General features: G+C 38.7%; 1 protein-coding gene across 4 annotated transcripts in view; it reads right to left on the minus strand.

Moving 5' to 3' along the window:
• The window catches only part of ARL13B (ARF like GTPase 13B), a 79,450-nt gene that overhangs the window by 38,359 nt on the left and 28,433 nt on the right, over positions 1-12,658 (minus strand). For 3 of the 4 annotated variants that reach the window (XM_020889383.2, XM_020889381.2, XM_020889382.2), the window contains exon 3: positions 11,019-11,268. The exons of the other annotated variant lie outside the window; for it this stretch is intronic. In XM_020889383.2, coding sequence (XP_020745042.2) covers positions 11,019-11,268 — 250 coding nt within the window. The remainder of the gene's footprint in view (positions 1-11,018; positions 11,269-12,658) is intronic. 4 annotated transcript variants of the gene reach the window in all.

Below are 12,658 nucleotides of genomic sequence, written 5' to 3' on the forward strand. Positions count from 1 at the left end.
GCAATAGTCCCAGTTAAGAGATGATGGAGGTTTGGGCTAGGATGGGAGGGCAGGTGGTGATGGTGGAATCAGCAATACTAATACTCAAGGCTGATAAACAACATACTTGCGATGTCCCAGCATTGTTCTAATAATTTTACAATTTTACCAATAAGAACAGTGAAGCACAGCAAGGTTAAGTAACCTAACTTGGGCCACAGAAAATGTACAGAGAACTGGGATTTGAACCTAAGCAATATGATTCCAGAAAACAGTTTTTAATGACTATATACCATGTTGCAGTGATGGGGAAAAAATTAGACTAAAATATGATAGATTTAACAGCTATAATCCAGTCTACTGATTGGATTATAATACCATTTATAATCAGAAAAGACAGAGATGAAGGTTTCAAAACTATAGGTGAGGAAGAAATCAAGAAATTCTATTTTGGCCAAGAGAGTCTGAGATGACCATAAAATGTCTAAGTGAAGGTTTCTAAGATACTAGTTACATCCGGAGGAACTTTTGGGAGATGCCAAAGCTATAGATTTAGGTCATCTGAGTAAGTAAAATAAGGTCTCAAAAGTATCTAGATGCAAGAAACTGGAAGGCCAGAAAAGAGCCTGAAGTATTTAAAAATTTGTATTTAAAGGAGAAGAAGAGTTTAGGAAGAGACCATCAAAGAGGTAGGAGGAAAACCAAGAAAAGGATGCTGTAATGCAAAAGTATTTAAAGAAAAACAGTTATAGTACATGTACTTCTGCTCCATGTGATGTGGCAGCCTGGATGGAGGTGAGTTTGGGAGAGAATAGCTGTAGTGTTAATTGCTCATTTGTGTTCGACTCTTTGAGACTCTATGGACTATAGCCAACCAGGCTCCCCTGTCCATGGAGACTTTCCAGGCAAAAATACTGGAGTGGGTAGCCATGCCCTCCTCCCGGGGATCTTTCTGACCCAGGGTCGACCCAGGTCTCCTGCACTGCAGGCGGATTCCTTACCATCTGAGCCACCAGGCAAACCCTGGGGGAGAATGGATCCATGTGTATGAATGGCTGAGTCCCTTCACTGTCCACCTGAAACTATCACAACATTGCTAATCAGCTGTACCCCAACACAAAATAAAGAGTTTTAATAAGAAAAAAAGGAAAAACAAAGTTGAGGAAATAAAATAAAAAGCTTAAAAAAAAAACACCAAAGTTGAGGAAATAGTCAATTTTAAGTAAAATAAAAACAGCAAAGTAACAATGGATTTGGCAACATAGAGATAATTTGCTGACTCCAAAAAGAGCAGTTTCAAGGGACTGTAGGGATGGAAGCACAAATGGAGTAAAATGAGGAAAGAACGTGATATAAAAATGTATACACTACAAGCAATTCTTTGCAGAATTTTGAATAGAATCCTATTAAAATGGGAAAACAGGTAGACAGAGACGTAGAGTCAAAAAATTCCACAATACACCACAAAACACCAGAGCACATTCTGCTGATGGAAATCGTCCAGGGAGAGAAACTCAGTATAAAAAAGGGAAGGGGTAATATATAATAGTAGAAAGGGGTGGGATCTAGAGTAAACACGGAGAAGCTGACCTTAGATAGGAGTAGAAACACGTCTTCGATATTATAGGAGGGAAGGGAAGGTTAGGAATAAAAGCAGATAACTGACCAAATTTGGTGGTGGGAAAAATGAGAGAATTCTTATATGATAGTTTTCATTTCCTTAGAAAACCATGGGGCAAAATTATAAACTAAAAGCTCTGTGGAATTAAGGAAGAACAGAAATATCAATATGTATGAGTGTGTGTGTGTGTATCTCCTAACACTATAAAATAATTTTAATTTATAAAATATAAAGAAACCGATGAGGTTTATAGTTTGCTAGTTACCAGCACTACCAACGGAGAAGGCAACGGCACCCCACTCCAGCACTCTTGCCTGGAATATCCCATGGACGGAGGAGCCTGGTAGGCTGCAGTCCATGGGGTCGCTAAGAGCCGGACACGACTGAGCGACTTCACTTTCACTTTTCACTTTCATGCATTGGAGAAGGAACTAGCAACCCACTCCAGTGTTCTTGCCTGAGAATCCCAGGGATGCAGGAGCCTGGTAGGCTGCCGTCTATGGGGTCGCACAGAGTCAGACACGACTGAAGCGACTTCGCAGCAGCAGCAGCACTACCAGAGACAAAAATGTTTCCTATAGATCAGCTTCAAATGTTTCAGTTCAGTTCAGTCGTGTCCAACTCACTGCGACCCCATGAACTGCAGCACGCCAAGCCTCCGCGTCCATCACCAACTCCCGGAGCCTACTCAAACTGATGTCCATTGAGTCGGTGATGCCATCCAACCATCTCATCCTCTGTCGTCTCCTTTTCCTCCCATCTTCAATATTTCCCAGAATCAGGGTCTTTTCAAATGAGTCAGTTCTTTGCATCAGGTGGCCAAAGTATTGGAGTTTCAGCTTCAACATCAGTCCTTCCAATGAATACTCAGGACTGATTTACTTTAGGATGATATGGTTGGATCTCCTTGATGTCCAAGGAACTGTCAAGAGTCTTCTCCAACACTACAGCTTTCAAAAGCATCAATTCTTCCGCACTCAGCTTTATTTACTGTCCAACTCTGACATCCATACATGACTACTGGAAAAACCATAGCCTTGACTAGAAGGACCTTTGTTGGCAAAGTAATGTCTCTGCTTTTTAATATGCTGTCGCAGTTGGGCATAACTTTTCTTCTAAGGTGTAAGCATCTTTTAACTTCAAATGTTTAAGGAACATATAAAAAAGATAAATTTAGGGCTTCCCTGGTGGTTCAGATGGCAAAAAAAAAAAAAAAAAAAGATAAATTTAATGATAAACTCCCCAGCTAATCAGGTGGTGAGACTTATTTCTTCTGTCCCAAAGCTGTGCAATATCCTTTTATGTAGTGCCTTACTGATACTTGTTTAAAATTGTTCCTAAATTGTTTATCATGAAAACTAAGAAAATCAAGTACTATTTATTATTCATTAGCATAATTATATACAGATGGTTTCAGAAAAGAGCAATTTTCTGTAGTAATATTAATATCTGAACATATTCATTTGAATACAAGACAACCACAGAAAGATTCATAGGACAGCGATATATCACATATATCACAGGCTTCAGCAATACGTGAACCATGAACTTCCAGATGTTAAAGCTGGATTTAGACAAGGCAGAGGAACCAGGGATCAAATTGCCAACATCCGCTGGATCATCGAAAAAGCAAGAGAGTTCCAGAAAAACATCTATTTCTGCTTTATTGACAATGCCAAAGCCTTTGATTGTGTGGATCACAAAAAACTGTGAAAAATTCTGAAAGAGATGGGAATACCAGACTACCTGACCTGCCTAGTGGGAAATCTGTATACAGGTCAGGAAGCAACAGTTAGAACTGGACAGGGAACAAGACTGGTTCCAAATAGGAAAAGGAGTACGTCAAGGCTGTATATTGTCACCCTGCTTATTTAACTTATATGCAGAGTACATCATGAGAAACGCTGGGCTGAATGAAGCACTAGCTGGAATCAAGATTGCCAGGAGAAATATCAATAACCTCAGATATGCAGATAGCACCACCCTTATGGCAGAAAGTGAAGAAGAACTAAAGAGCCTCTTGATGAAAGTGAAAGAGGAGAGTGAAAAAGTTGGCTTCAAGTTCAACATTCAGAAAACTAAGATCATGGCATCTGGTCCCATCACTTCATGGCAAATAGATGGGGAAACAGTGGAAACAGTGTCTGACTTTATTTTTTTGGGCTCCAAAATCATTGCAGATGGTGACTGCAGCCATGAAATTAAAAGACACTTACTCCTTGGAAGGAAAGTCATGACCAACTTAGACAGCATATAAAAAAGCAGAGACATTACTTGGCCAACAAAGGTCCATCTAGTCAAGGCTACGGTTTTTCCAGTAGTCATGTATGGATGTGAGAGTTGAACTGTGAAGAAAGCTGAGTGTAGAAGAATTGATGCTTTTGAACTGTGGTGTTGGAGAAGACTCTTGAGAGTCCCTTGGACTGCAAGGAAATCCAACCAGTCCATCCTAAAGGAGATCAGTCCTGAGTGTTCATTGAAGGACTGATGTTGAAGCTGAAACTGCAATACTTTGGCCACCTGATATGAAGAGCTGACTCATTTGAAAAGACCCTGATGCTGGGAAAGATTGAGGGCAGGAGGAGAAGGGGACGACAGAGGATGAGATGGTTGGATGGTATCATCGACTCAATGGACATGAGTTTGTGCAAACTCCGGGAGCTGGTGATGGACAGGGAGGTCTAGAGTGCTGCAGTCCATGGGATCGCAGAGAGTCAGACACGACTGAGCAACTGAACTGAACTGAACTGATATATCACATACAATTCCATTGTTATACTTCAAAAGCATCCTATTATGCAATAAAAACAATATATTTAACTAATTAGCTGCTGAAGGTATTGTTTATTCACATACAACAAGTACTAAAAGTAGCCATCTTTTCCTTCAAATTACCTTAAAAGAAAAAATTCTTAAGCATTAGAAGCATAATATTAGGAAGCTACTGGCTCAGAAAGTGTGCAATAACAAAAACAGTGAAAACTACTTTGAGTAATTGAACTCATTCTTACTAAGCCATGTTAGTTTCTGTAAATCAAAAGCTTCATGTAGCCTAAAATCACATAAGATACTTTAAAATTGGCTCTCCTAATTCAATCTACCTAGGCACCACATATCAGCAATCGATAGCAACTATTCATTTCCACAATCACATGCACAGAACACTAGTAAAAAACTGCACTAGATGCTTTAAATACATTATTTCCTAATTCATGTAGTATAAATATTAAAAGCCTTATTTACAAGTGGAAACAAAGAAGCTCAGGATGATTAAGTAACCTACTCAAGGCCTGGCTGACTCCAGAGCCCATGCTTTCCCCTATACCAGTAGATTCCAATTTCTGCTGTGCATCAGAGAGACCTGGAAAACTTGTGGAAAAAACAGAAGCATCCTTAGCCCCACTCTAAAAAATATAGTCTGGTCTGATGCTGATACTAGGCGATTCCTAGATAACATCTTGCTGCTTAACAACACAGTCAACAGGTTTTTCTTCATTGTTTTGTTTTATAATAGAGTATGTTGGGACAGGGGAGGGAAAGGATAGGAATCTCTATGGGTTCTTGGAGCATAAATTACTTGAGAAGTCAACCAGCTAAGAAGCTTTACTGTAAACTACAGCTGCTCTAGTGAAGCTGGATGCCATAAGAGACAAAAGGTGGCCCTCAGCAAGAAAATGCAGAGGTAAGTCAACAGTGTAACTAAATAAGGTTGATGAAGATGAAAGCTTGGTAAGTTTCCACTGACAGAAAAGACATCTTAAGCCAATGGGCCCTATAAAGTGAGTAGAGGTTTCAGACAGTAAATTAAGGGACTCACCACTACAACTAAACATCAAGTGATTAAATGATATAGGTTGTCCCCACTCCCATACTTAAGGGTTTCCAGAATTTGACAAAGGACCCAGGTCCTCCTATTTCTCATTGAAAGATGTAACTCTGTAAGAGTACATTTGACTTAAATTCTATGGACAGTGTTAGGATAACCCATAACCTAATTAACTTCTCTTGGGCACTTACAAGAAAAAAATAACACTCAAACTAAGTCTTCCGTAATATTGTCTAGAAGAAAGCTGAGTTAAGCAGGTATATAGAAGCTAGTATATAGAAGCTGAAAAATCCTCTTAAAAAATGATAAAATCCTGGTTATTGTTTCTCCTAATATGAAAACTCACTGCCATTTTTTTTTAACCTCTTTGGTCATGAAATCCTTTAGGAATTTGAAGAGAGCTAGAATCTGCTCTCAAGGAGAATGCACAAGCACTCAGAACTGTGTATGTGATTACAGAGGATCTGGGGAAGCCATCCAAAGTACAGAGACCTCTAGGTCAAAGTATTCTTTTTCCCTGAATGTTCATAACATCTAGCCAGATTATAAAAGAGATAGTATGTTTTCTCCCCTGACTGAAACTGCTATACATTTAACACTTTTGTTGTGAAGTATCTAATTTATGAGGTTTGACTAAAAGTTAAGTTAGGCCATATAACTCCACAGAAAAGCAGACAGTACATAAGGAGAAAGTGGCACCATTCCAAGAGTTCAAGTGTGAGAACGCCAGTAAGAACTGTTGTTATTCTGGGAGGAAATTTTAGCCTTGGATCTCCAGAGTCATTTCAGTTGGCAGTATTAGGAGATTCAACCAGTGAAGGGTAATTTACATTCACTCTAAGGGCAACATTTAAGACTATATTAGAAAGAAGAAATACACAAAAAATATGCATCTTCTTATAACATTAGTGTAACCTTGGGTTGCTGAAAATTTCAACTTAAAATGTTTAAAATACCTACCAGCTCAGTCGCAAGGAATCAACAAACAGTGCCTTGTTTTATTGACAGAAAACTTCTATGGTGGATGTTGAGCTTAAATTTTGAAATTACTGCTGATTTCAGTGCTATTTATACAACTGCTTAAGTTGTTTACTTTTTCTCTTGGAAAGGCCTTCTTTATCTGACTATGTAGTATTAGGGCTTTTAATAAAATAAGTTATAAATGGTTAAAGCAAGCATGTGTATGTGGAGGGGACTGTGAGGGCAGATAATATATGTCAAACCTTAGTTAATTTGAGTACACTGTTTTCGCTTAGTCCCTAACTTGTGTCTGACTCTTTGCGACCCCATGGACTGTAGCTCCCCAGGCTTCTCTGCCTATGGGATTTCTTAGTCAAGAATACTGTCATGGGTTGCCATTTGCTTCTCTGAGGGATCTTCCCAACCCAGGGATCGAACTCACGTCTCCTGCATTGGCAGGCAGATCTTTTACTGATGAACCACAAAGGAAACCCAATCAGAGTATAGGTTCAAATTTATCTCTATAATAGTAGATATGAGAGAAAAGAGGCTTTCTATTCTAAGTAAATACACAGCTTAACATGATAACATTTAATATCTCAGAGCAGATATTTACATCATATCTGTTTTTAATTTCTTAAGAAGAAATACAAATCACTTCTACCTTTGTACCGAAATGGATTTTTGGCATAGACTATACTATGGTTCACATTATAATATACAGCTGAATACACTATTTTACAGATACTTTTATTAAAGAAGAGGTATTTAACCATTAGAGCTTCCCTGGTAGCTCAGCTGGTCAAGAATCCACCTGCAGTGCAAGAGACCTGGGTTTGATTCCTGGGTTAAGATTCCCTGGAGGAGGGCATGGGAACCCACTACAGTATTCTTGCCTGGAGAATCTTCATGCAGAGAGGAGCCTGGTGGGCTGCAGTCTATGAGGTCACAAAGCGTCAGATAGAACAGAGTGACTAGGCACAGCACAGCATTTACCCATTAAGTCCAAAGAAGTGAAGTGACTTGCCAGGGTCATAAACAAATTCACAATAGCTCCTAGAATCCAGGTTCTAGACTCTCCATCTTCTCTCTACACCCATGTTTTTTTCACTTTTCACCACTTATTTCAGAGATTTGACTAGAATATTATGCTGATTAAGAAGTAAATACTATATAACTGCCAAACAAAACTTCCAACCTAATAAAGTACAGAAGCCTAGGGATCTATGAATCTGAACTTTCCAGAGAACCCTCAAGTCTGTGACATAAAATGAAATGTGACTGAGACTTTATGTGCAACAACACATGCTGTCAGACCAGGATGCAGAATCAAGTCAGGCAGAGCTGGAGAAGTGTCCAGGACCTGCTGTCATCATCATCTACTCTGCTTCTCCTAGCATGAATGAATCCTGCTCTGCCAATCTGTGATTTTGTTTTTCCTGATAAGATAATTCTTCTGGTTTATTTCCTTCTGTGGAAGGACTGACTCTTCTTAGAGGTCTGCTGTTCTCTGTTTGCTCATTATTAGAGGATGGGAAGAAAAAATTATCAAGTGGTTGAACTGAGTTCTCAGAGGCTTTGCAGGTCCTAAATCCAATAGTTGAGGCTCAGAAGAGTGGCAAGCACAAGAAATTAGATGCCGTAACTGGATTTTTCAGCTAAGAAGTCCAGACGCCCATGGGCAGGAAGGAGGCAGCTGTGGGCAACAAGGAGCACTGTAGCCAGCCTCTTAATTTCGGTAGCCTTTCCTCCATCTCCATACCCACGAGCCCAGAGCATGGACTTTAGCAGGGCTCTACTGGAGGCCCTCTCCACTTACTAGCCACTTACAACCCTTTCCACTTACTTTTCAATGCCATATCTATTATATGCTAGAGGAGTTATCAGTTAAAACACAGACTTTCCCATCTGCAAGGAGCTATGAAGGCAACCTGGACTCAGGAAAAGTAAAATGATCAAATCTGCATTTAAAAAAGAGCTCTCAAGTACTTTATTCTTGCATTGTTTCACTTATGAAAGCATGTACCTGTTCTGTGATTTGAAAAATATCAAATAAAAGGGCTCCTGCCTTCAATGTAGAGGAGAGCTTAGAGAACAGGCAAGATGCTACCAGGGAGACTGGTCTGGAGAGTAATCAGTAACACAAGGGAGAAGTGAACAAAGGTTGAAAGGAGTTAACATCAAACAGAATTGAGAGGAGTAAAGAGACTCCCAATATTAAAACAGTACCATCAGTAAGACAAACATTGTAGGTCAGAGACAAAAAGGTAAACAGGAGAACTTTCAAATATGGGACTTAGGTGGATATTAAAGAGGGATTTATAAACAGAAAAAAGGGTGGGATAGAAAATTGCATATATTATATGAACACTGCATACATTACATGTTTTACAAAAATATGCACAGGACATTCATCAAATGATAGCAGTGGCTGGCTGTGCATGATAGGCCAATCACTTTTTATCCTCATTCTTTCCTACCTCTTCTAAATTTACTAAGACTATGTACTTTCTGGTAAACTGTGTGTATTTCTGAAGCACACACATCTCAAAACTTTAGCCTAATTAACAAGAATTCTACAGTTGTAAAACTCCCTTAAGAAAAACCGTTCAGATGGTGAACCATTCTATGTTTCATAAGCATATTATATGATCTATAATTAATGCTCATGTCTGTGAGATCTCACTGACAGTGAAATTGTAATGGTGAGCAATCATTCTAGTTGTGAATTATTTCCTTTTTTCCAATTCTGCAAATTCACTAGCTAAGAGAGGTGACAGAGCTGAAAGCAGGTATCCTGCTGACAGTTATCAAACTATCTAGTAAACACTGCAGACATTTACCAATTGCATGCTGCTGCCTCAGGGTGTTGCCACATACACACGCATGACTGACTCTCACTTCCAGTGTCATCTTCTCAATAAGACCTACCAGGATTATTTTAAGAGCAACATGCCCGTCACCACCACCACTATAGGATTCCTGATCTTCTTTTACTTCTTTTGTTTTCAACATACTTATCACCTAATGTACAATACAATTTATTTATTACATTTATTGTGTGCCTCACCTCCAAGAATGTAAGCTCCTGAGATCACATGTGGAGTTTTATTGTTGCTGTTCTCAAATGTATCCCTATACCTAAATGGATCCCTATACCAGAACAATGCCTAGCATATAGTGGATGCTTAACAAATATTTGTTGAATTAGTACTTGTATGAGTGAATAAAGGCACGAAAGAATACATGAAAAAAAAGAATAAATAACTACTAGGTTAAAAAGCATACTCAATTATTTTACAAATGAACATCAGTTGTTAGTACTCTTTATAAGTCACTGGTTCTCTGCTTCAACATTTATAGAGACTAATTTAGCCTACGGGGTTCAACAAAGTTTACTCTTTGTATTCATGTCTATTAAAGCTTCTTTCAGATTCAATAAAAGAATTAATTATATATATCAAATAACTTCTCTAATTAGTTAAAAGTATAAAAATTAAATAGTATAAGCTTAACAATAAATGGTACAATAACATTCTATTTTTTGTAATCAGAGTTTTCAGACTGCCTCATTTAAAAATGTTCACTTATTACTGAGGACCACAGGGACAGTTTGCTTACACTTTCCCATTTAACCATGTTGATAGGTTGCTTGGTTTTCTTTTTTCTTTTTCAATCATTAGTTATGAATTACAAGAGAACAAGAGAAAAGGACAGAAGACAAGAGCACACATACCACTCATTCCGATTTTAAGAGCAATTTCAACTACTTTTCACTTGACTGTCTCAAAGTCATAGCGCCACCTTGTGTTTACTCTCCGGAAATGCTATGAGGGCAGATAGTGCAAAAAGGCTTTGTCACTGAATTTTTTTAAATGTTTAAGCAGCCGAACAAAATGATGCTAAGCTTATGACTAAGTTGATAACAACACAGATCACACGCTGATAACGACACAGATCACATGCTCAGTTTGGAAATATAAAAGTAAAAACTGAGAAATCAACGTGGCATTAGAAAAATAAACCACCTAAGTTTCAAACAAGAATACTCAAGGAAAAAAGAGGCAAAACCTAAATGTTACTAAAAGAGGAAAATAAATTGAAAAACATTTTAGAACCTCATTAATAGACCATCTGCAAAATTTGACAAGAGTAAATTATCAAATAAAACAGAGTTTACACTTGAAAATCCAGATCTAATTATAAGATTTTTTTCATTACATAGCCTCTGCCCTTAATCCCTACAGACAGCATTATAACAAAGCCTTGGTATATTAACAGCTCCCAGTAAATTACATACATCTGATTATGTGAGAGTGTGACAACACTTTTTCAGTGTTTTGTAACTTAGGGAGATTTCCTTCATGACTAATGCTGCTGCTTCTATGTTGACAATAACACCAACATCGCGAACAGCTTAGTCACTCAGTCGTGTCGACTCTTTGCAACCACATGGACCCACGAGGCTCCCCTGTCCATGGGGATTCTCCAGGCAAGAATACTGGAGTGGACTGCCATGCCCTCCTCCAGGGGATCTTCCCAACGCAGGGATCAAACCCGGGTTTCCCACAACTGCAGGTGGATCCTTTACTGTCTGAGCCACCAAGGAATCCCAGCACCAACATTACTTACACCAATACAGGCTTTCCGGATATCCGAGGGTGTCTCAGCACTTCTGACATTGTCTCTTTTGTTTCCTCCATTCTTTCTTCATCACTTGAATCCACAACAAATATTACCCCATAGGACTCAGCATAGTAATTCTTCCAGATTCCTCGAATTCTTTTTCCACCTCCCAAGTCAAAGATGGTGACTTCAAACTTTCCTTGTCTAAGGTCAATTTTGGAAAACCCAACAGTAGGAGCTACATCTTCAGGATACTCTGTTTCAAATGAAATAATCAAATGAAAAAGAATCTTTAGACTTCAAATTAGTAATGCTAATTTAACTTCACAACTTAAATGGCATAAGTGTATTATTCATCATATATTAGTACTAAATAGAATGTTTATTATTTGTTTACATAATAAGCATTACATCTAAGCAAACTGGTTTGGAGGAAAGATAGATACTATAAAATATCAAACTAGAATTTACACTCTTGCAGACAGGGCTTTTTGTTTGCTTGTTGATTTTATTGCTATAACCCCAGGTCCTAAAATAATGCCTACAATATAACAGGTACTTAATAAGTATTTGTAGAATAAATAAATGAACCTTTGCTTTAAGGCTACAGATTCTCCAAATTACAAACAATAAATATTTCAACTTTCAACACCACAGCCAGTCCCAGGGACCATTACAACCCAGGTAGAGTTATAAAGAAAAACTAAACATTTAGAGAATAGTTTAAAACAACTAAACAACGGGAGAAGCTATGATGAGCATGGCAGAAAGCAAAGATGAACCAGAAAGCCTCTGGATGAAAGTGAGAGGAGCATGAAAAAGCTGGCTTGAAACTCAACATTCGAAAAACTAAAGTCATGGCATCTGGTCCCATCACTTTATGGCAAATAGATGGGAAAACAATGGAAACAGTGACAAACTTTATTTTCTTGGGCTCCAAAATCACTGCAGACACTGACTGCAGCCACGAAAGTAAGATGCTTGCTCCTTGGAAGGAAAGTTACGACAAACCTAGTGTTTATGTGTTAAGTCACTTCAGTCATGTCTGACTCTTTGCGATCCAATGGACTGTAACTCACCAGGCTTCTCTGTCCATGCAAACTTAGACATCATATTAAAAAGCAGACATCACTTTGACCACAAAGGTCCATATAGTCAAAGCTATGATTTTTACAGCAGTCATGTATGGAGGCGAGAGTTGGACCATAAAGAAAGCTGAGCACCAAAGAACTGATGCTTTGGAACTGTGGTGTTGGAGAAGACTCTTGAGAGTCCCTTGGACTGCAAGAAGATCAGACTAGTCCATCCAAAAGGAAATCAATCCTGAACATTCATTGCGAGGACTGATGCTAAAGCAGAAGCTCCAATACTCTGGCCACCTGATGCAAAGAGCCAACTGAGGGAAAGCACCCTGATACTAGAGAAGACTGAGGGCAGGAGGAGAAGAGGCAACAGAGGACGAGATGGTTGGACGGCATCACCGACTCAATGGACATGGGTTTGAGCAAACTGTGGGAGACAGTGAAGGACGGGGAAGCCTGGCATGCTGCAGCTGATGGGGTCACAAAGAGTTAGACACAACTTAGCAACTGACAACAATGAAGAGTATGGGACCATTCCTTTTTAATTTGAATAAAAGCTATAAT

This window comes from Odocoileus virginianus, chromosome 25, assembly GCF_023699985.2.
Source record: "Odocoileus virginianus isolate 20LAN1187 ecotype Illinois chromosome 25, Ovbor_1.2, whole genome shotgun sequence".
Classification (NCBI taxonomy): domain Eukaryota; kingdom Metazoa; phylum Chordata; class Mammalia; order Artiodactyla; family Cervidae; genus Odocoileus; species Odocoileus virginianus.